At 42.1% G+C, this 25,567-nt stretch overlaps 1 protein-coding gene across 1 annotated transcript in view; it reads right to left on the reverse strand.

Moving 5' to 3' along the window:
* The window catches only part of THSD1 (thrombospondin type 1 domain containing 1), a 38,776-nt gene extending 18,714 nt beyond the window's left edge, over positions 1–20,062 (reverse strand). The window contains exons 1-2 of the mRNA XM_067562752.1: positions 19,948–20,062; positions 5,050–5,188 (exon numbers count right to left, since the gene is read on the reverse strand). Of these exons, the coding sequence (XP_067418853.1) occupies positions 5,050–5,107 (58 nt within the window). The 5' untranslated portion in view covers positions 5,108–5,188; positions 19,948–20,062. The remainder of the gene's footprint in view (positions 1–5,049; positions 5,189–19,947) is intronic.
* Positions 20,063–25,567: the final 5,505 nt, after the last annotated feature.

Genomic DNA, 25,567 nt, shown 5'->3' on the forward strand with positions numbered 1-25,567 from the left:
CGATTCTTCAGGATCGATTGAGCGGAAGTGGAGACCCACTCACTCGATCCAGAAGTCAACTGAATAAATCCACCCTCGGAAAAAGATTAACGCTGCGTCAACGGGAGGGCATTGCCCGTCGGCGCAGCATAGTGGGGACGCCACACTAATTAGAATTTAGGAAGTTGACGGGAGATACGCAAGCTACTCTGTGTAGCTTATAGAGGAGCTCCACTCCATGTAGCTTGCATATTTCCCATCGACTGTTGCTGAATTTTGCAATGTGTAGACCAGGTCTCCGAAAGCGAGGACCAGACATTGGGCGCCTGTGAAAAATTTGGCTTATGTGACTTGCCCAGCATCACATAGAAACTCTGTGGAAGAGGCAGGGACAGAATCCACTTCTCCAGGGCAGCATTCAACTGTCTTACCCGTGAGACTATCTTTCTCTTCCTGCAATTCCCTATCTTACTCACTACACACCTTGCTACTTCTGCAACAATGAGGCAGGGGTCCTACTGAAAACAGACTCACTCACTACACAACCCTGATTCATTCCAAGAGTAGGTCCATCCTATGCACTGAATGAGACAAGGGTCCTGTGGAAAAGAAGTATGTGATCATATAATTAAAGACTGTATCATATTGCATATGCACAAGGGAGCAACATTAATTCTGACATTTTCTAATTTCTTTGCAACCTTAGTATTCTTTTAAAATAGGGGTTTTTTTAAATGTAATTTGTAGAGTTGCGCAGAAAATGGTTTTCCCATCCCATGAAAATTTCTAAGATTTTGAAATTTTTTCTAGACCTGAATCAGGACAAAAAGTCAAAATCTCAAAAATTTTCACAAACTAAAAATTCCACACAAAAAAAATTGTGTTCAGTCACTTGAAACATTTTGTGTTGATCATTTCAAAACATTTTGTTTCAATTTTGATCTTTTAAAAATTTTTTTTACTATAAATTAATTTACATTTCAAAACAAAGTGATTTGGAACAAAAAAATTGAACTTTTCATTTTGAAAGTGTTGAAATGTTTCATTTTGACAATTTCAAAACTTTTTAATTTTTCGGAACAGGAAATTAAACTAAACCAAACATTTCACATAAAAAATTTCCAATTTGACAAATCAACATTTTCCAATGAAAAATATTTTGTTGAAAAATTCCCAACCAGCGCTAATAATTTCCTAAATTTTTGAAAAAAATTAAAAATTGAAAGACAAAAAAATATCCAGTATGTGGAACCATACTGACCCTCAACACAGGTCATCAGCAGGGTGGGGATTTTTAGATCCATAACAGAGTCCTCATTTGAGCTAATGGAGGAACTGGTTGCAATAATAGGCTGTTATCTTCAATGTGAACCAGCCACTAGATGGAGATGAGACACACATTTTGCCAGTGCGTTTCACAGGTATTTGCTGGGCAGCAAAGGAATGGTGAATCTCAGGAATAATGGGTCCATCCCAGGTTCTCTAGAAGAGTGTAATATAGTGGTTACAGAGCCTTGTATCTTGCTCCCTTTCCCAGCTTCTCCCTGTCCCCTTCTGTTCCTATACTTTTCCCTCCCTCTGCTCTTTCCCCTTATTCATACTCCCCAGCTCCTGCCTTTTATAGGACTAGGACTTCCCCTCATCCCCCATCCCTACTCCTATTTTCCCTCATCCTTGGCTCCTGTTCCTCTCCCCCTCCCAAACCTGTGCTCCTGCCTTCTCCAGTCTTCTGTCCCCCCAATGCTCATGCCCGGTCTTCCACTACTGGCTTCTGCTCTCAGCTCCAATATTCAGTGCCACAACGGCCCCTGGAAGCCAGGAGGAGAAATTTCAGGGACAGTCCAGCTCAGACACTGCAAACCTGGAGTGGGGCTCAGTAGGGATGCCACATGTGCAGGCTGGTTGATAAATAAGAGTTATGAGGAACTGAAGCATGCTCAGTGCAGGCAGAATTTTCAGAGAATTTAGCGGCAAAATTCTAACAGTCTCTAATGAGCATGTGTGATTTTTTAGTGCTTAGCACTTGGCCAGATTTGGGCAAATTTTCACAGGGAACAGCAAAAGGCACATCCCTGACACCAGGGTGACCACCTAGCCAAATGTGAGGTTTCTGCTCCATAGCACAGAGGTGCAAGAGTTTCTCAACAAAACAGTTGTAAGAACTATTTAACATGGGCCAGACAATCTCATTCTTGGAAAAGCTGAACCAATTTAGCTGAAATGTGAAAAATCAGCCTCAGGAAGATTTCAGCCCAATAATTTAAGCTTGGCAATGCTATAAGCAACTGAAAATACGGTCTTATAATGGAAAGTATCAGGCAACCTTAACTATATGCATTGCTACCTACATCTCTTATAATAACATCTTGATTCCTGTTTACCTTATTGATATTGGCTATATAGTACTGTAAGGCCTGGTCTACACTAGGAATTTACATCAGTATAGCTACGTCTCTCAGAGGTGTGAAAAATCCACACCTCTGAGAAATGTAGCTATATCAACCTAATCCCCATTAAAGACAGTGATAGGTTGAGGAAAGAATTCTTCTGTCAACCTAGCTACCACCTCTCAGGGAGGTGGAGTACCTACACCAATGGGAGGACCCCTCCTATCGGCATAGGTAGTGTCTACACTGAAGCGCTACAATAGTGCGGCTGAGATGCTGTAGCATTTTAAGTATAGACCTATGCTAAGAAATAGAAACAGTGCATGGGTTTAGTGATGTACCTGCCATTGACTTTAATGTGAATCACACGGTAAGTCTTAGAAAGTAGGCATTAGTGGGGGCAGTTGGCATTGTGTTTGTGCACTTTGACTGAGACTAGCCCAATTGCACAATATCCTTCCCCTATCTTTGTAGGAGAGTCGGAATATTCTGGTCAGACACTGACACAGAGAAGCCACTTCCTGACTTTTGGAAGATCTCAGATTAGGGGCAGCTAACTTCCATTGCATACTGCTGCTGCTTCCCATAGGTTTTCTGGTATGAATGTGAGTGCATTACCAGCCAAAATTTGGTCCCTATAGTTTGGATAGCTTGTCTTATGTTCTCTTCAGTCTTTCATATGTTTGTGGGTCCTGGTTGTGAGGCCAATGACCTGCCAGTGTGGTAACTGCAAGAATTTGCTGCTATTGTAATCAGAATCTTTTCTCCTAAAAGTGAAAATCTTTTTTTATTTCTGGGATTTTTATTAATTCTAATTTTAAAAAAAATTGTGTTTAAACCAAACTAGGCTATCACCCTGGCTTCTCAGTTATCAGTATTTTACTGGCCATCAGGTTTTTTAAAAGTGTACACATATCAATAATAACAATAAGATTTTAGAAGAATATTTTATTTTACTGCAAGGTAATCTTCCAGATTATACGGGTACTTTTAGTTTGTACTTTTGATGTACAAAGGTGGGAAGGAAATAGATGGGTGAAATGGTGACTAAAAAACCGAAGTGGGCAACCATAAATCAAATTTGCATATATACAAAAATGCTTGGCCTATGGAGTAGTCTTTATATCAGAAACATTGTCTCTAGAAGAGCTAAAATGCTAAAAATGTTATGATGAGAGTTTTGCATCCTTAGCCTCACCTTGTACTTAGATTGATGGAGCAAAGTTCCATAAAGAGTAGGAATCATGGCTTTTTACATTTGTGAGTTAACTAGGTAATGTTTGTATATAGGGTTGTCTCCTCAAGAAGTCATAGACATTGTAATAATTCATTTCACCCAGACATAAATGGATTAATCATTTATCTTCATCGGGTCCCTCACTCAATACCATATTGTTAACTTTTCTTGTTAAACTTGTCTGATTAACGTGACAGGGAATTGACAGCTACATGCTATCGCAAAAAACAAATGTCCCCGTTTCTATTGTGAGCTAGATTTCATCCCAAAACATTACAATTGAAAGGCTTTTTAAACTGTAGTCACAGTGCTGGGAGTAAAGATGTGGGTATGTGTAACAGGGCAGATGCAGTATTTAATAACTGCCTGTAATTCAGTTTTTCTCACACATACTTTAAGAGCAAATAGCTGTAAATTTTGGGCCATTTATACTTGGTCTTCATCCCTTTGGCCTATTTGCAGCCTGTTACCATACCACATCCATACAAGCAGACTGAGGGTATGTCTACACTTCTGGGCCTACGCAGATTGATGCAGCAGGATCAACTGAGCAGACTGTGGAAACCCGCTCAATCGATCCTGGAAGTGCTCTCTGGTCGATGCAATAAATCGCCCCTCCCCCGAAAAGAGTACGGCTGCGTTGACCGGAGGGTGTCACCCATCAATGCAGTGCAGTGAAGACACCAAGGTATGGCAATGTAAGTAAGTCAATGGGAGATACACAAGCTGCATACTGCTTACTACATACTCCCATTGACCACCAGCGTCAGTGTAGACCAGGCCTAAATCAGGACTCTACACTTTTTGAGACTGTACACAAAGGTTCAGTAATGCATGGCTTAATCTTCTCCTTGGCCTTGAAAATTTACTGAGTCAAAATACCAACTTCACTTAATTTAAATGTTAGGGATAACATTTTCAAAACATCTAAATGATTTAAAGTGACTTAGGAGCTCACGTCTCTGAAAGTCAATGGTATTTAAGCAGCTAGGTGTCTGTTTTTCAAAAATGGCATTTAGGCTCCTAAATCACTTAGGCACATTGGAATTTTTTTCCCGTTGCTCTACATTACCCCATTTCCTTTAAATAATGTGAAATACAGTGATATAGAAGATTTATCATATAACATTGCTCAGTTAATTACTGGTAACATAGCCAGAATTGCTTGATGATGCTCACAGAAATCTGTTCATTTTATTCTGTTTCTTATTCTGAACAAATCCACAGCTGGAAAGGACTCTCCTCCTGTTCTGATACAAATACAGCCTTTATTTAAGTTATTTATATTTTTTACAAGTCCAAGACTATATTTCTGGGCACTCCTGAGATGGATTCTGTATATATTACCAATGCACCAGATCATCTGTTACCACCAGCACAGATTAGCATTTTTAAATGACTTTAGTTAAATATCTACAGCACTCCCTTGAGAGTTACAGTACTCACCATAATCACAAAGCACAACTAATAATAGATTTGAAAAATCTTTCAACATCTGTTTCATTCTGATCAGTGGGCTCCCAGGTCCTTTTATTCCTCATGTCCTTCTCCACCCCAAAAGCACATGCACTTTTTTCAAGAACACCTGAAAGTTAAAACTTTAAAAAGTTACAACCCTGTTGAATTTGCTTCATACAATTAAAAACAAAACAAAACCCTGAACGTTAGTTGAAAAACTTTTGACAAATAATTAATGCATTATTTAACAATATCTCCATTTCCTCTTCTATCCACTTTACAATCAGCTACGTATCACCAATGCAACTAGACATGCATGGCTACAATTCAGTATACAACAAAGTTCACCTCCCAAAATGTCAGTTCCTGTGTCAGAACAATGAGATTCTGTTATCGCTTTACCCTTCCAACCAACTTGTTAAAGCCAGGATAGCAATCCCATTGTAATGACTGCTGTAGTCAGCTTTTATATAAGGATCTGGATGTGCTAATGCAAAACATTTTGCATGTTTTGCATAAAGTACAAATTGGTTAAAATGGAGAATACAACATGGATTCTGACCTCTGCACACACAGATGTTGAGGGATTATTGCTTGTATTGTATATATAAAACTGTCAATAACTTCACTTTCTGTTAAGTGTTTTGTTTGTGTTTACGAGAATCCTCATTAACACACAAATGAATCAATACAAATCTGTCATTGATTCTCAAAATGCCCCTTAGTTCAGGTTTATCAACATATTTAATACTCTTGTTAGATCTACTATCTGTTTGCATATCCTGATACTGATCACAATGGGAAAGTGCTAAGATTTTCCCATCTATTTCATTGGTGATATCAGATACATTAAGTCAAAATTTTGTCAATTGCAGGTGCAATTGCAATTGCAGGTACAATTGGTTGGGCCCACAATAATAGATGTCATTTTTGAAAGTTTGTCCTACAATGCAAATTTTTATTTTCGTTCCACTTACACAGATTAGAGTAATCACAATTTTGTTTTAAAGTGCATCAAATAAATCTCCATGGACATTGTAGTAAAAATAAGTGGATGAGCATTATGAAAGCAGCAGCAACAATTTGTTTGAAAAGGAAGTTACAATCAATCCAAAAGGTAAGACCTTCCCGAAAGGCACTATTATCAAAGCAAGGCAATTATTATTTGGATTATAGTGGTGTCTACCCCACTGTGCCAGACACTGTACAAACACAATGAAGAGGAAGTTGTTTACCTTATGCAGTAATGATGGTTCTTCAAGTAGTGTCCCTAAGGTGCTCCACTGTAGGTGTGTCTGCATCCCTGCGTTGCTGATCAGAGAACTTTGGTAACTGTGTCCATTGGGCCCGCACATGCTCTATCCTTCCTCATGCTGCACCACGAGGCTAGCCCACGCGTGTGGGCTACCCATCCTCTACCGCAGAGTTATAACGAGAACTCCGAAATAGAGGGGAGGAAGGTAGGTTGTGGAGCAGCCATCGGGACACACATCTTGAAGAACCATCGTTACTGCACAAGGTGAGTAACTTCCTCTTCTTCTTCAAGTAGTATCCCTAGAGGTGCTCTACTGTCGGTGACTCCTGAGCAGTATCCCTTTTGGAGGACAGGAATGTCAGAGTTGGCCCACGTTGCCGCTCTACAGATCTCTGAGATAGAGACATCCTTGAAGAAGGCAACAGATAAGGAAATCGATTTTGCAGAATGTGTACATATCGAATCTGGAGGGGTCATATTACAAAATTTGTAGCACTGTTTGATGCAATTTGAGACCCAATTCGAGAGTCTTTGGGCTGATATTGCTGAGCCTTGGATATTTCCACCCCAGAAAGGAAGAGTCTAGGAAACTTCCCAAAGGCCTTTGTCCTATCAAGGTAGAAGACCTTGTTTAGTACCAGGTTTAGGTCCCACATGCGGGTAGGAAGTCAAGGTTGAGGGAAGAGGTTTATTATACTCTTAAGGAACCTGTTAATAGTTGGGTGCAACAGTATCGAATATCCTTCCATGGGCTGATGAAAAGCAGTGATAGCTGCTAGATGGACCATCAGAGAGCTTAGGGATAACCCTGATTTTTTATGTGGAAGAGTTGCTGACATTGGAGAGATTTATTGGGACATTCACCAAATCTGAAATCTGGACCATTTCTGCAAGTAAGTATGTTGTATGGAGGACTTTCTACTGTGTAATAGAACCCATCCCCACACTGGAGCAGTAGCATGGACACTTCTTGTTCTGGTAAGTGGCGAACAGGTCTATAGATGGTGATCCCCATTGTGTGAATAGGTCATGGAGTATTGACAGGTGCATCTCCCACTTGTCTTTGTGCGGGAATTTGCAACTGAGGTTTTCTGCTATCGAGTTCTGTGTATTTGGGAGCTAAGCCACGTTCAAAGTGACATTGTGAGGGATAAACCAGTTCCATAATTTCATCGCCTTCCCTATTCACGGAGGCAACCTGGCTCCCCCTTGTCAGTTGATGTAGTACATGCAAGCTATGTTGTCTCTTTAGGATCTTTGTATGCCATCCTGCTATCAGGGAAGAAATGGGTGCAGGAATTCCTGACCACTCTCTGTTCCAGGAGATTGATGTGTAGAGATATCTCCATAGGTGACCATTTGCTTTGCATTGTGAGGCCGTTTAAATGCATGTCCCACCCTATGAGTGATGCGTCGGTGGTAAGGAGAGACGATGGTGACGTCTGCAAGTAGGGGATCCCTTTGCATGCATTGTCTGGGTCCTTCCACCAGTCTAAGGAGTTTTTGGTCCTGGTAGGTAGCGACAGGGGTTTGTCCAGCCTGTCCCTGTTCGGTCTGTAAACCAAACTGACCCATAGTTGAGGCATTGCATGTGGAATCTGGTGTGTAGAATCACTGCCATGCCTGTTGCCATTGCCCCAATAGTTAGAGCAGGAGTGGGCAATAATTTTTGCAGAAGGGCCACACCACGAATTCTGATAAGTCTCACGGGCCACATGACACTGGGCATTTGGCAGATTTTGGCCAGTCGCTACCCGAACTTCCAGCTTCTGGTCACATGACTGGAAGCAGGAAGTTCAGGTAGCAACCAGCCAAGAAACTAAGCTGCTTGACACTCCAGTCACCTTGGCAACTGGAGGTCTGGCAGCTTAGTGATTCTCAGCTGGTTGCTTCCTGAACTTCCTTCTTCCACCCACAAGACCACAAGCAGGAAGTTCGGGTAGCAACTGGCCGAAAGCTGCCTGATGCTCCAGCATAGCGCTCCTACATGGCGGGCTAGACAGAAAAGTTAGATGGGCCGGCTCTGGCCTGTGGGCCATATTTTGCCCACCCCTGAGTTAGAGGCAGAGTATAGCTGGTATTTGTGGACTGCACTGAACCATGTCTATGAGTGAGACTTGGGATAGGAACCTGTGTTGAAGTAGGAAGTCTTTGGCCTCTAGAGCATCCAGACAGGCCCCTATGAATTCCAGGTGCTGCACTGGTGTGCGAGTTGCCTTCTGGGTATTGATCTATAAACCTCGTTCTGTAAACAAGTGTATCATGGTGTCGATGGCTCGACAAGCCTCCTGGAATGATCGAGCTCTGAGGAGACAATCGTCCAGTTATGGGTAGATCATTATTTCTTGCAAGTGTAAATGAGCAGCTACCACGAAGAAAACTTTGGAAAGTACTCTTAGGGCCGATGAGAGTCTGAAGGGGAGAACTCTGTATTGGTAATGGTCATGTCTCAGAGTGAATAGGATAAATCTACTGTGAGCTGGGAGGATCAAAATGTGAAAATAGGCAACCTGTAGGTCGAGGGCCGAAAACCAGTCTCCATGTTCCAGTGATGGAATGATTGCTGATAAGGTGACCATCTTGAAATTCTGAGCTTTGACAAACATGTTGAGAGCTCTGAGATCCAGAATTGAGTTGTATACGGCCTGTGTTGAGACTGGGGGCTAAAACATCTCTTTTCCCCAATGTATAGGTTCCCAGAGACCTGAGGATGGCCTTGGAGCCCTTCAAGGTATGGAGGGAGGTGTCAGTCTTCTCAGTGAAGAGCTTCACACCCTCGAAGGGGAGACCTTCTATTGTGGTCTGCACCTCCTTCAGGAATCCTGAAAAGCAGAGCCCATGATGCTCACCTCATCACCACAGCTGTGGAGATGAAGCTAGCTGCCATGTTGGTGGCATCGAGGGCCGACTGTAGTGATGTTTTTGCCACTAGTTGTCCCTCTTGAATGATGGCCTTGAAGGATTCCAGATGACTCTCTGGCAGTTTAATCAATAAAGTCGTTCAGCTTATTGTAGCTTGTGTAATAATATTTTGCCATAAGCACCTGATAGTTGGCAATGCGGAATTGTAAGGTGGCTGAAGAATATGCCTTCCTGCCAAAGAGACCAAGGCTCTTCCAATTCCTGTCATAGGGCATTGCGCTGGAATGGTGTTGTCGGCCATGTGAATTCATGGCATCCTCCACAATGGAATTGGGTGGCAGGTGGGAGAAAAAGAACTCTGATTCCTTTGTGGGACATAATGTTTCTTGTCCATACATTTGCACGTCGAGGCTACCAATGCCGGGGTTTGCCACATCATTTTAACTGAGTCTACAATGGCTTTAATAATTGGGAGGGCAATCTTTGAGGACAATGAAGAGTGGAGGGTATCAAGGAGATGGTGGTGTGTGTCCTTGACCTCCTCCAGTGGTATGTGGAGGGTATCTGCTACTCTTTTCGCCAGCTTCTGGAACAGATGGAAGTTGTCTGCCATGGATGGTGGTGAAGGCATGACCACTTCATCCGGGGAAGAGGAGGATATGGCTTTAAGTGTTACATCCTCTTCCATGTCAGCATCTTGTTCTTCCATTTCCTGAGGTTCTGAGGCCCTAGATGCTGCTGCTGAAAGAGTGTGCCAGGAGAGTTGTTGGGCGAGGCTTGAAGCTTATGAGGCAGGCTGTCAGTGTGCCACCCAAGACTCCCAGTATGGCCATTGTGGTGTTATAGGGCCTGGTGGAGGTGCCCAGGGGTTGCTGTACCAAGATGGGGCGGTGCCACCTGTGGGTACATTCCTAGACTCTGTTGATAGAGGGTCTCATGGAGATTGGGAGGAGTACTGTGAGATCTCCTCTGGCTCACACTGTCCGACCCTTCACTAGATAGTGGAGGGGCATACCATGATTGCAGGGATATCCTCCGTGCTCGGCAAAGGCTCAGTGCCATGATGTTCGTACCGAAGGGTGGAGACTCGGGTGCCTCTGTGATGTAGAGGTTTCTGGTCTGATGGAATTCCACCAGTACAAATCACCCCAATGTCGGTGCTGGGGAAGATGGAGACCTCATCTATACTGATCTCTTGGGTGCTGGGCGGGTTACTGTCACTGGCGATACCAAGGTCGACTCATGTACCGGAAGCACCTTCCTGTTTGCTCTTATCTTTCAATATGGACAATTCGATATCAGTGCCCAAAGGGTCCATGGGCCTGTCAGCAGTACCAGATACCGATGGTCACCGTGAGGCGTGAGTGCCGGATTGTGCACTTGGTGCTGACAGTGCTGAGGATACTGAGCGAGATGGCGATCACTTATGGCTATCCCTAGGCTGACTGAGGGAACTTCCTGCTGTCTTTTTTGACTTCTGAGAGGAGTCCCCAGTCTGTTTCCTCAACCCACTGTCCTTCAAAGTTGAAAGGCTGGGGGGAAGATCCAGATCCGCCAGAAGGTTGAGGACGAAGAGCTGCCTCCATGAAGATAATTTTTTGGCAAAGCTCTCTGTCCTTGCGGGATCTCAGCTGGAACTGCTGACAGAGGGTATGCTTTCGCTGGATGTGACTCTTGCCGAGGCAGCGGATGCACTGAGAGTGCTTGTCCATGACCAGGATTGCCTGGCTGCAAGTGCGGCACTTCTTGAAGCCCAGAGAGCTGGGCATACCCTTGGGGCGAGGGGGACACAAAAGAACAAAGTCTTTTTCTTCTCTCTCTCTCTCTTTTTTTTTTTTTTTAAGTCAACAGCCAAAGAAAAGAAAGAAAAGAGGCTTCAAAGGAAGCTGAAAATTAGCAATTGTAGAATAACGATCCGCAAATGGACAGCTAAAGCTCTGTCTCTAGCCATGGGTGGTTGAGAAGGAACTGAGGACCGTTAGCCTGCTCCTGGTGGCTAGCCTCGTGGCACAACATGAGGAAAGACAGCGCATGTCCGGGACCAATGGACACTGCTACCAAAGTTCTCCAATCAGCAGCACAGGGCTGCAGACACACCTACAGTGGAGCACTCAGAGGGACACAACTCGAAGAGAAGAAGAGAGACTTCTTGCCCAATAGAGTTTACAATCTAATTTTAAGATGAGACATCACACAACCAATAGAGGGCGGAAGAGCACAAAAGAGACAGTTTTAGGTCTCCCAGTCACAACGCAGACCTCTTAATTTGTCAGTAATCATACAAACAGTGAGTTCATTTAACACTGATAAGATTGTTAAAGTCATTGAACTAGAACATAGGAAGAATATCACATAAAAGTTTGTTATTTTCTTGGTTTTTTTCCCTGCGTTCCCCACGTCCACCTTTCTTCCATATTCTCTTACCCAGCAGAGAGATTGATTAATAATACCATGTACAGCTTGGCAAAGCAGTAAGTGAAGGGTGATATGATAATAAAGCCACACATATCTGAAGAATATAATCATCACTGAGTCCAAGACCTTAGCAGGATTCTAAAACGGATTAGAAATTGATACAGGCAATGAGAACATCCACATTTACATTAGAGAGGATGCAGATTATAAAGTGATAATAAAGCCTTATGCCTTAGAAAATAACTTCTCCCATGGGCAAATTATTCCATAACTGCCTATTATGTGTGTTCTTGCACTTCCCTTTGCAACATGTGGTACTGGCCATCATCAGGGACAAGGCAGCAGATCAGGTGGACTATAGGTCCTGTATGGCAATTCCTCTGTTCCTATAATCATAACATAATAACGGCCATACTGGGTCAAACCAATCGTCCATCTAGCCCAGTATCCTGTCTTCCGACACTGGCTGGTGCCAGGTGCTTCAGAAGGAATGAACAGAACAGGGCAATTACTGAGTGATCCACTCCTTTTCGTCCAGTCCCAGCTTCTGGCAGTCAGAGATTTAGGGACACTCAGAGCATGGGGCTGCATCCCCGACCATCTTAGCTAATAGCCATTAACGAACATATCCTCCCTGAACTTATCTAATTCTTTTCTGAACCCAGTTATACTTTTGGCCTTCACAACATCCCCTGGCAACGAGATCCACAGGTTGATTGTGCATTGTGTGTTTTAAATCTGCTGCCTATCAATTTCTTAGTTCTTGTGACATTTCCTTATTCATTTTCTCCACACCATTCATGATTTTATAGAACTCTATGCCCTCTTAGTTGTCTCTTTTCTCACCTTAACTGTGTCAGTCATGTTCATCTCTCCTCATCTGGAACTTGTTCCAAACCCCTAATATTTTTGTTGTCTTTCTCCATACGTTTTTCAATTCTAATGTATCTTTTTTGAGATGGGACAACCATAACTGCAAGCAGGATTCAAGGTATGGGCCTACCATGGATTTATACAGTGGCATTATGATATTTTCTGTCTTATTATCTAGCCCTTTCCCAATGGTTCCTAACATTCTGTTAGCTTTTTTGACTGCCGCTGCACATAGAGCAGATGTTTTCCAAGAACTATCCATGATGACTCCAAGATCTCTTTCTTAAGTGATAACAGCTAACTTAAACCCCATCATTTTGAATGTATAGTTCAGATTGTGTTTTCCAATGTGCATTACTTTGCACTTATCAACACTGAATTTCATCTCCCATTTTCTTGCCCAGTTATCCAGTTCTGTGAGTTCCCTTTGTAACTTTTGTATTGTCTGCAAACTTTGCCACCTTGCTGTTTACCTCCTTTTCCAGATCATTTATATGGGGAACAGCATAGGTCCCAATAAAGATCCTTGGGGGTCCCTGCTATTTACTTTTCTCCACTGTTAAAACGGACCATTGATTCCTACCCTTTGTTTCCTATCTTTTAACCGGTTACTGATCCATGAGAGGACCTGCCCTCTTAACCCATGAATGCTTACTTTGCTTAAGAGCCTTTGGTGTGGGACCTTGTCAAATGCTTTCTGCAAGTCCAAGTACACTATATCCACATGAACACTCTTTGTCCATATGCTTGTTGATATCCTCAAAGAATTCTAATAGATTGCTGAGGTAGGATTTCCCTTTACAAAAGCTATGTTGACTCTTTCCCACATATCGTGTTCATCTATGTGTCTGATAATTCTGTTCCTTCCTATAGTTTCAATCAATTTGCCTGGTACTGACGTTAACCTTACCAGCCTGTAATTGCCAGGATTGCCTCTGGAACCTTTTTTACAAATTGGCATTACATTAGCTATCCTTAGCCATCTGGTACAGAGGCTAATTTAAGAATTGGTTACATACCAGAGTTAGTAGTTCTGCAATTTCATATTTGAGTTCCTTCAGAACTCTTGGGTAAATACTAGCTGGCTCTGGTGACTGTTTATCAAGTCAGAAGAGGAATTATTTGGGGTGGTACAAAAAAGTAATAAAACTAAGAATAAATGCAGTCAAATTAAGAAAAAATAGGTTCAGTCTCAGGTAAGCTTCCTGACAGGGAGATGTGCTTGGCTAGGGAACAGTCTCCCAAGTGTAATGGTGGAAAGTATTTGGTATATTTAAAACCTGTATGAACAGAAACACAAGAAAATATTTGGTAGGGGAGTAATCAAGTATTGGCACTGGGGTGGAGTGGGCAGCTTAAGGGAACTTCTCTATCTCCAATTTTGATTAATCTAACATTTTAAAAGCTTTCCACTAACATCTTATTTTAAGTCATGTGCATGCATATGCACACACACGCACGTGCACACACACACACACACAAACAGGCAGTTAAAATTAAAGAAATCCCTATCTCTATATAATACATTATATATAAAGATCATCTCATTGGAAGGAAAAATAAAAACATGAAATGAAGAAAGCAGCACAGAAAAAAAGAGACTGAACTGGAGGAATTACTTATCATATATGCTATATGTTTTAATTTGTGTATGTCCACCTTGACAAACAAAAAGGCAGTGCGGCCTAGTGGATAGAACCTGGACTGGGACTCAGGAGACCTGGTTTCTATTTCCAGCTCTGACATGGGTCTACTGGGTGACCTTGGACCAGTCACGTCTCCGCTGTATGCCTCAGTTTCCCCATCTGTAAAATATGGATAATGATACTGACCTCCTTTGCAAAGCACTTTGAGATCTAATGATGAAAATCATTAGATAAGAGCTAGGTAATATTATTATCTCTCTGTGCCTCTGTTTCCCATCCCACCCTTTGTCTGTTTTGTCTATTTAGATTATAAACCTATCAGGGCAAGGATTCTCTCTTACTAAGTATATGCACAGCACCTAGCACAATGGGGGAGAGGGGTGTCCCAACGTTAGTTGGGGCCGTTAGGTACTATAGTAACACAAATAATAAATAATTATTATTCTCTTCTCTGGCGTCCCTCTTTCACACCTTTCCCCATCTCATCTATTCAAAATTCCCCTGATAAAACCATCTCCTTAAATCCTTTCCAGATCTGTAGGCTGCACTTACATGGGGCATTTTAGCAATTTTCCCACCATTAATCTAGTAACCAATGCAGCTCAACTGGTGGAAGCACTAGTGTAGACCAAGTGCCAACATTTTTACCACTGAGTTGTTTAGATCTGCTCAGAGAAGGCTTCAATACAGCAACAAAAATGTTTGCATGTGGTCTGCGCTATTATTCTCACCTTTGCTAGCACTGCTGGAGCATCAGCAGTTAGCGACCAACGGTGAAAGAACTGCTAAAAACGTTAAGTGTAGTAGAGACCTTGCAGGCCCACATTCCAAGTTCTGAGTTTCCGTTTCCATCCTGAACCCATTTACATCTCTGCTCTCATTTTTTCCTGTTTCTTCTCTTGCTCCAGACACATTCCTCAATCCTCTCGCCTTATTGCTCCCTGCATCTTTTTCTCCCATCTCAGCTTGGTGCAAATATTAACAGACTAGTGTATTCAAGTCAAGTGAACTTATGGGAGACAGCCTGCTGAATTTACATAGACCAAAGGTAGTCAACAGGCAGACCCCGGGCCAAACCTGGACTGCCAGACACTTTTGAACAGGCCCTGAAATCTTTTTATTTATTTGTTGTCGCTCTTTTTTTTTTTAAACTATACCTTGACCAAGAAATGTGAACCTTGACAAAAATAATTGACTACCCCTGTTTTTTCACCTGTTCAAATTTTGTCTCTGCATTTTCCCATGTCCTTAAAATTACAGGACACTTGCTTCATGACTCTGCGGGTCACTCTACCCATTTTATAAAAAAAAAAAAAAACAGATAGAAAGCTCTTTACTATCCAGTGGATTTCTTTAATTTCTGGATCTATATTTACAGCAAAAATGCCAAAGATCTAAGAGTCAGTGGGATGGCACAAATATCTGTTTATTACAAGCTTCCCTAGGTGAACTATTATATTATGCAGCAAATAGTCCCTCTTTATAAAGGAACATAATGCCTCATATAAGGCAGATTGTATACTACACTTCCTTTAATAAAGGGCCTTCAGTAATTAACCAGATACTTAATGAACACTACTCGAAGATTTAGTTCAATAAGGTTATAAAATAAACTTAACTTAAAGCAACATCTTTCCACTCTCACAATTCTGACCTATTATAGAGTTATGGGGAGCAGCAGTTTCGGTGGCTCCCACACTTTTCCCAACAACAGGTATTCACCTTCCTCCTCCCTGTGTAATGCCCCTTTCAGATCCCCAGTCTTCTCTTGCTCCTCTCTGCCTACCTTGAGAAGCCTTGGAACACCACCCCTTCTCTGCAATACTCAAAGAGACTCATTCATCTCACCTGAGCCATCAGCCACTTCCCTCCTGTTTCTCTGCTCAGATGAGATGCTGACACTAAGCCAGTGCCTCTCTGCCCTAAGCAATTTCTTGGCCTCAGGAGGAGGGTGGGACCAAGCAGCAGCAGGAGGAGTGGAACGTTGGGCATGCAGGCTTGGAGGATGAGAGGGGATCCCGGGATAGATGAGTGAATGGAATCAAGTCAGGACTAGCTCCTCCTAAGAATCGTGATTGGGGCTTGGGCCTCTCCTTCACAACAGCTGTTTCATGCGCAAAATAGCGCCCCCTAGTAGCTCAGCAGGAAACTGGCCAGTTTCTACAGGGACACTGTCAGACACAAAAAGAGTTGGGGAAAATAAAGTTTTACAAAATCTAAAACCCACAGAAATGTGACAAGGATTTTTTTAGAATTCCAATGAAAAACAGTGCCCATCATGTTTGTTCATTAGCAAACATTCTTCAGCAGCCTTTGCAACCTAAACTTTGAAGCATCTTGCTAGTGCTTGAGAACTTGAGAGTGAAATCAACTAGAAACTCAGTATCAGCACAAATATGAAACTGACCAGTTCCTTTATATTGTCCAAACTGAAAAGAATGCAAAAAGTAAGCAAACAGCATAAACAATGAAAAGAAAATTATATTTTAATAAGTCTTTCAGTTCTAATTATATGTATTATCTGTACTTCCGGAAAGGCAATTCATAATTTTTAACCAGTATCTCTTTAACTCACAGATCTTCTAATATAATCCCCCAATTCATTATTATAAACAGAGTATCTTAGGTGGCATCACATTTTATCAAAAGCTGATGATCAGTGTTGGACGTATGCGCAAGACAATTCTGTATTGTTATCATATGTAATTTTATTCAAATTAGAAGTCTTATCTCAATTTGAAAGACATTGATGGCACTAAAAATGCTGTGAGTAAGAAAGATATTACTACACAGATGGCAAAATCTGCATCCACCAACATTTGGGGTCCAATCTCATAAAGTGCTGAGCTCCTATTGACATCAGTATGGCTAGGATGCTCAGTACCTCATAGCAAGTGGCCTGCAACCTGCAGCCTCCGGACCTCTAGGTCTAATTTAGAAGGCATATATGTGGATGAGATTTCCTTTGAAGGACTGTTGAGGAATGAATGATGAGTTTACTAAATATCAGGAGATTTGGGAGAACTTCCAAGCAAGAATAAATAATGAATGTCAAGAATTAAATATACTGTATTGCCCTTCGTGGCATCAGAGATGGAATTCAAGCTTCCAATCTTTTATCCTTATGGCTTTCTTTTCTCTCCCTTTTAAAATCTTTTCTGTGCTATTTAATTCTTCCTGGACTCCACTCATTAGTGATGCTTTTTTTTAAATCAATTGAGCTACTCTGATTTATACCAGCTGAGAATCTGGTCCAGAGTCTGAATAATCACAAACCACCAGGTTTAGAAAAACCTAGAGAGAACTGGAACACTGATTTAAATCAAGATTGGATGTTTTTCTAAAAGATATGCTCTAGGAATTAACGGGGAAGTTCTATGGCTCGTGTTATACAGGAAGTCAGACTAGATGATCAGAATGGTCACTTGGAACTTATGAATCCATGTTTTCTAGGCTTTCTAGTGATTTTATTTTATATGCAATTTTTTAGTGCTATTGGACTTGGAAAGGAGAGTATTTTCAATAGTTTTTGAAGTTTCTAACACGTATTATTATTTTTTTCCTCTTTCATTCAAAGGCTGTTCATGGTAACTAAGGATATTTAAATTTATATTAATTATTTGTATTACTTGTATTATAGTAGTGCCTGGGGATTAAGTCCCCACGGTTCTGGGCACATAACAAAAAAAAAAAAGATGGTCCCTACCCCCAAACAGTTTGTAATGTAAATATAAGACAAAAGACAACAGACTGGTACAACAAACAGATGGAGGAGCATAAGGAAACAATGCAAAAATTCTAGGCAAAGGAATAAGAAAAATGTAGCACCAATACAATGAATGTTGAACTAAACAAGATTCTAAAATTACTTTTAAAAACAAACAACACAACATATAATTATATGTGAAGGTACAGGGTGCTTCTGAGCACTCCTTGTGGACGACTCCCATAACTTAGCCCAAATCAATGCCAACAGAGCCTTTGTGACACTATACAACATCATGTATTCTATAAACATAACATTATATGGACTTTGCAAACAGATAAGAAAAAACAACCAGATCAAATTCAGGGCTTACTAACTTCCACAGTGAGCCTGTAAGTAGGCAGTCTGAGACTTTGGAGATAGAGGGAAACATAAAGACCCAAAATTGCCAGTAAATATAGATGGGCAATATGTCTCTAATATCATGTGAGCACACCTTATCATAATGCTGGGTGTTAACATCTACCTATTTACCCATCTAGGTACTTTTATGGCTCCCATCACTGAAGTATCTAATCATCTCACAATCATTAAAGAAAAAGTGTCTCAGTTTCACAGATGGAGAATTGAAGTACAGAGACTCAGGCTCAGATCCTTTTGGCTCATAATTTCTATTAATTTCAATAGAAGTTAGGAGCCTAAATACTTTTGAGGATTTAGGCCTAAGTGATTTGCCCAAGGTTTCATAAAAGCCTCTGACCGAACTGGAAATTGAACACAGATCTCCTGAGTCTCAATCCAGTGGTTTAAATGCGTTGTTCAGTAAAAACAAAAGAGTCCAGATGAGATTTTGTTTTGCCTTTGGTGCAGTTCCATGTAGGCTGGTTGTAAATGTTCAAGTATCTGAATTATCTAAACTTCTCGATGACTAAATAGGTAAATATCAGAGCATTTCTCATTACACATTTTCATAGAAGATTCAATGCTTCATTTCAGAACAAAGACTGATACAAATATTTTATGTATTGAGATTTGTTGGTCAGCAGAAGTTAGTTTGACTAAGTAACACTAAATTTCCAGATTATTTTTTCTGTGCTGTAAATTATTATTATTCCAGATTATTTTTTCTGTGCTGTGGTTAAAATATTTTTAACCGCAAATAGCTGCATTCACACATTTTTCTGCAGGTCCCATTGCTTTAAGGAACTTCTGTACTTGAGAGCACAGCTGTACATGTGAGAAAAAGAAGTGGGGGTTTTTTAGGCTTTTTGGCAAAAAAGTAGGGTGTGATGGAAAGGCTAATCAAGGTCGGAAAAGGGTGTTAGAGAAATGCAGTGTGTTATATTTTTAATTGCAGCACAAAAAACAGCCAAGGGAATAAAAAAAATTAATAATATGATTGTTTGCATGAAAATTTTGGAAATATCTTCACATAAAAAAACCCTAAAGAGGAATAAAAGCCAGTATTTGTTGAATTTGTTCATTTCATTTCTGTGAAGGAGTAAAGGTCTGCAGAATTGTGTATCATTAACAATTCCTGAGCCAAATTCTCTTGACAGTTATACTGCTACTCTCTCATAGACATGAATGAGGCTGCATCGGGGCCACTGAAGGCAAGATCTGTCCCATTGTTTGAAAAAGACAGCATGGAGCCCAAGGGAGGACAATCCAGCACAAACAACCAGTTTTTAAGCTAGCTGTTTGCAGGGGCCGGGTCCCTCCTGTCTGGAGCAATGCTGCGGTAATCGCAAATCACTGTTAGGAACCCTGAGCCTGCCAGTCCGCAACCCCGGCCACACACAATTCCAGGGCTAGGTCCCGCTGACCGGAGGGGCGCCGAGCTTGGAGCGGATCCTGCCTAATCTGGGGAGGTGCTGCCATATCCCGGCGATGAACAGCAGCCACAGCAGAAGGGCAAGGCAGGCAAGGAGCCCAGCCCAGCCCAGCCCAGCCCAGGCCGTTCCCCAGCGCTCAGGACCCCAGGCCAGGCTGGGGAGGTCCTCACCACCCCACGCCCGGTGTCAAGAGCAATGGGCTGAAGGAAAGAAAAGCAGGCGGGCGCCTGACGAAGAGCCCGAGTTCAGGGGCACGTGCTGTGGCCCCGGCCCAGGGGGGGAAGAAGCTCTTACCTGCGGGGAACCTTACGCCGCCTCCCTTGGCCACTCATCCGCACGTCTCCCCAGCACGGCCGCCCACTGGGGCGCTCGCTCACCCGCCGAGGGCAGCAGCGGCGGCGGCGGCGGCAGCAGCAGCGAAGCCCGCTGGCGGGGCACAGGGCGCGCCTCCCCGGCTCTGACTGGCATCGCTCTGTCACCGCCCCCACCCCAGCCGCGCGGCGCCGCGCGGCGCTCCCCTGCCGGGGCGAAGCAGCCGCTGCCCTGCGAGCGGCGGCGCGTGAGGCGAGGGAGCCGGGCGGTGCACGCCTCTGCAGCGCGTCCTCCTCCCCAGGACATCAGGCAGGAGCCGCCAGCGGTGCCGGGCTGGTCCCCCTGGGGTTGCCGAGGCGAACCGAGCCAGGAGCCCGAGCGACGGCGGTGCTGCTGTCCCGTGCACCGACACCGCCCCAGGACAAGTTGAGCGGGATCCCGCCTATTCGTTGGCAGCACCGAGCGGCCGGGGGCTCGGTGTCGGAAGCTGAATTCATCGCCCAGGCAAAATCGTTGAACTCTCCCGCTCCTTGCGGAGGCGTTTACATTGCCAGCCCTCGCCCCGCACAGCGCAAACGTCAAGCAGCAAGGCCCCTGCTCCTTTTGTAACCAAAGAGGTGCCGGGGCTCAGGCGGGTTTTTTTTAACTGTCCTAACCAGCAGGACAAGCGCCACAGGTGCCAGGGCTCAGCCCGGACAAGCCCTGGCACAAATTAAGCGCTGAACAAGATTCTTCCTCGCTCGGCTCGGCCCAGCTTGAGAGCCACCCCTGCTCAAAATAAGGCCAGCCCGGAGACTCCGTTTTAGAGTCCTTGTTAGTCTACACCCGTGGTTCCCAACCCGCAGCCCGCTTGCGGCCCCCTCAGGACACAGCTGGGTCCATGTGACAGCCGGCGGGCCATAAAGGTGGTGTGTATATATATTGTGTGGATGCAGCCCCCATAATACATGGAGTTGCATATGCGGCAGACAATGGCTAATAGGGTGAGAGCCACTGATCTACATGATCCAGCTGGTCCAAGAATTAATGTTTTGTCTCCAGCATCTGCTTCAAAGTGAACGCTACAGTAAAGTGCTGCTCTGATAGGGGAAAAACAAACAAAGAAAAAAGCATGCGAGTGTGAGATTAGGTGGAGGACCCAGGCTTTCAATGCCAAGTGCCAATGCCACACACATTCCAACAGCCATTCAGCCAAAGGGCCTAACCCTGTCTTCTCCTGAGCTCATCTGTGTTTTGTGCCATATGGCTGGGGGGCATGTGGAGGCATAGAATAAGGAGAATGTGATACACCTGGTAGAACCAGGACACAATGGTCATTTAAACTGACTATTCAAAGCACGATGGCCAAAATTTTCAAACCTGGTTGCCCAAAGTTAAGCACTGAAAACCACACTTTGGTGCTTACATAAATAGCATGATTTTTAGAGGCACCACAGCTCCCATTAAAATGATCGAGAGCCATGAGGGTCTAGCACCTCTGAAAAATCAGGCCACTTCTATTAAGTGCTTATAATTAGTTATTTAACTGTAAACCCCACACTTGAATAATGTGGATGTTGTTTTTATCATCTAAGAGTAGAAAGGTAGCAGGGGAATCTTCAAAAACCATTCCTAGACCTGAGCTGTAAAACTGAAGGGAAAGCAATAAAATGCCTCAGTTAAGCCAGAGCAGCAGCCCCTAATATTTGCCTTCTTGTACAAAGACATTGCAGTGTAAAACAATTTTTCCATCTGTTTTATGCAATGGACTGACCCAATGTATCTAAGGTCACTGCTAAAACTAGTTTCCTTATTGTCTGCGTTACATTACACACACACTCTAAAAGTGCTTAAATCTATCAATATTTGTTTATGTAACAAATCTTTCTCTTTCATGGTGAAAAGGTCCAGAGGGGTAGCCCTGTTAGTCTGTATACAGCAAAAACAACGAGAGTCCTGTAGCACCTTAAAGACTAACAAATTCCTGCGGGCATAAGCTTTCCTGGGCTGCAACCCACTACATCTGACCAAGTGGGTTGCAGCCTAGGAACACTTATGCCTGCAGGAATTTGTTAGTCTTTAAGGTGCTACAGGACTCTCGTTGTTCTTTCTCTTTCAGACACTCAGACTATGATGATGGGCATGGTATTAGAACATTAACATGAGTGGATTTAATTTTGTATTTTTATCTGAAAATAAAAACCAAAACTTTTTTTTGTATATTATTAACTTATCTCATTCAAATAACCAGGAAGATAAAGCATCCAAAAACACTGAGTATTTCTTGCCTCATCCATTGAAATCAAACAGTAGAAATTCAAGTTTCCAACTATCCAGCAATTCCTCTGGGTCTCCCCCCTCCCAGGTTCACTCATTGTGAAAGCATCTCTGTTTTGATCAACATAAATTAAAATCTTTTCCACATGCTAGTTCAGGGTGTTTTAAGCTTCAAAGGCAGACTGCCATCTGGAGTACTGTCAGAAACATTCAGAAAGCTAGATAAACACTTGCATACTAACTTGGACAATTTTCTAGAAAGCAAAGTATTACAGTAATTAAGCAAGACCTTTCAAACCTATGTTCATCATTCTGATTTAGACAACCCAGCATATTCTTTCTAACATTGGTCACCTTTTTCCCCTCTGAAATTGATGGACACATGGTTTCTTTATGCAACGATGGCCACCCACTTTTTGGTACTTGCAAAAGTTTTTTTGTTTTGGGGCCTAGTTCTCAAATCTCACTGGATGTTATGGAGTCCTAATACCACTAAAAAGGTAAAGCACAAGAGGCAGCCATGCAAGCTGTCTCACATCTCTCCATGACAAGACACTGGTGAGATGTCTCAATCCTAATCTAGAGGGGTTAGAAGATAACTCAGTCTTTCTTGCCAATTCTGTCCTTGGCCTGTCCGATCAATCTGGCAACAAAAATCCCAGTTCATGGCAGCAGTGGTGGTGACTGATGTGGTCATGTGCACTAGGAAATGGAATAAGGCCACCAGCTCATTCCAAGTAGGACTCTTAAGATACCAGCTCCTCTGCAGACAAGAGCGGATGTAACATAATATCAGAGTGCGTTGTGTGAAATGGATAGTAAACCACATTCAATTACCCATTTTAGAAAGGAAGTTGTAAAATAATATTAACAATGATCGAGCAGTTGAGAGTAGATGGATTATGTTGTAAAAAAGTCTTTCTTCACTGGAAGCTTTGTTGCATTCCCAGCATTCAAATCAACGCTTCATTCATGCTGCCTATGTGTAACATCTGAAAAACCTTGTATTAGTGAATGTTTCACCAGGTTTTTCCTCTATGGATAAGACTTTTTCCTTCTAATTTAGTCATAGTACCTAATATAATCTAGTTCTTTCATAGTTATTCAAAAAAAAAAAAAAAAAAAAAGATTTTGCAAAGCAGGATAGGGTCTGGAAGACTTGGCAATGTACTTTACTCATAATATTGTGCACTTCTATAGTACCATTCATCCAGTGGTCTAAAAGTGCTTTACAAAGAGGAAGTAATCTTCATACCACTCCGTGATACAGGTTTTATACCCAATTTTATAGCTGGGAAACTGATTCACTGAGAGATTTGGCCAAAATTACAGAAAGTCAAAACCAAGACCAGAACCCGACTCTTCGAATTGCCATACCCTTGCTCATGCTTCCTTCATACCAATCTCTTTTCTGTAGCATCTCTCCTCCCAAAAGTGATATAATCCAAAAGTTTGCAATTAGGAAATAAAATTATTCTTTTGTGATTACAGTATCTGTTTGAAATTGCAAGGTATTCAGATAAGAGAGTGATGAGCACAGTATAAAACTCTAGATAAGATTATTATTCAGTTCATAGCACCTTTGCTTAGGTCTGCACATAAACATGCTGTCATGCTAAGAACTGGTGTCTAGTTTTGTTAAAGTACCAAATTTCAGCAGGAACAATTTTTTCATAAAAATATTTCACCAGCGCTGATCTCTGAGGCATCTGGCTTGCAACAGACAAAAGTCTAGTTCACAGCCATTAAAGCTGGTTGCCCTTAAATAGCTTATGGTCCCTGCCAGAAGTTAGTGATGATCCTTCTCTTGGGTTTTCCCAAAATATTACTGAAAAACAAAACAATAACAGGACTGCAGAAAGATCAAAAATAGTAATTTTGCAAACATTACTTCTGGTGATATGGCAAGATTCAACTTGATGAAATTTCTAACAAACCCAAACCTACATTTATGAAGGAATATGGAATGGTCTACAAGCAAATGGTAGGAATCTATCAAAATACAAAGCACAGGGTTGATAATAATAGGTGAAGGGGAAAGTGGAAAATATTACAGAACCATAATTATATATCCCTTCCCACCACTTCATCTTTTATGCATATTGGCTCCAGTTTTCCCTAGCTCTCAAGTAACACTCTCTCTCTATTGCACAGGCCAAAACTTTTTGTGTTGTTATTCCATGTCCTTTAAACAATTCTTTGTTTCTATAGTATCACAACCACTCAATATAGTCCCTTTTTAAAGTGATTAACTCATTGGGGCTTAATAATTATAGTAGACAATAGGACTAATCCAGTACCACTGGGGTCAATGGGAGTTTTGACAAAAGCTTCAACTGGTGGTGGATCAAGCCATAACACCTTTGTGATTAAGGATCTAATTCTGCAGTCCTCACTTGGGCACAATTCCCATTGTCTTAATTGGTCTAATAAAAAGACATTTATTATGGCAGGGGGAGGAGGAAATCTAGTTGTCATATTTAAACAAGCATCTGAAAAAAACTCTACCTACATAAAAGATTAATCACTAAACACTTACAATATAAAACTATGCAAGAATACATTTAGTCTGTGTGAAAATTAGTTATGCCCTGATTTTTCATTGCAAATAGTCCCTACTTACTTTAAGAGCGGTCAGAGAAATAAGAGAACCAAGAATGTCATCTTAAAACAGTGTCCTCTTGCAATCTTTTCAGAGAAAAATTTTAATCCCTATCTTGGAGTCAGTCCCTTTTTCTGTGGGTATCTGGATTTATAAATCAAAGAACTGGGAAGTCTTGGCCCTAGGTTCTGAAAGCGCTGGTACCCACAACTCTAGAATATGTTTTGGAGTATGTATGCTCTTTTCTCTTATTGGGGTTGAAAGCCTACCCAGATAATTAGAAGCAGAAGACCATATGCAGAATCATGGCCTTGGACAGAGCTCCTTTAACTATTAGAAGAGCTTATTGTTGGAGAATTAACAGATGATCATTTGTATCCTGTTGTTGTCACTCAAGAGATATTTCCAAACACATTTCTAACAACAACAACAACAATTATGGTCCATGTGCTGAACCCTACACTATGTACTGGTGGGACCAGTGGCTACTCAGGGAATAAATTATAAATGTTTAGAGCTCTGCAGAAGCATACCCTTCCTAATAGTAGTGTGACAAAGCACTTCTGCTGAGACATATCTCACCACTACATTCCAGCAAAAGATCAGCCCTTATCTTTTCTCCGTATTCTTACCCATGAGGATACGAGACAGTGAAAATTTAAAAACTTGTCCCACTGAGCTGCTGGGCCTCGGATTTGTGGCTTCAACGTTCCCACAGGCATTTAGAAAATAGAAACAGACAAG

Source organism: Emydura macquarii, unplaced genomic scaffold (assembly GCF_026122565.2).
Source record: "Emydura macquarii macquarii isolate MOO-44397 ecotype Brisbane River unplaced genomic scaffold, CSIRO-AGI_Emac_v2 contig_2473, whole genome shotgun sequence".
NCBI classification, from domain to species: Eukaryota; Metazoa; Chordata; order Testudines; family Chelidae; genus Emydura; species Emydura macquarii.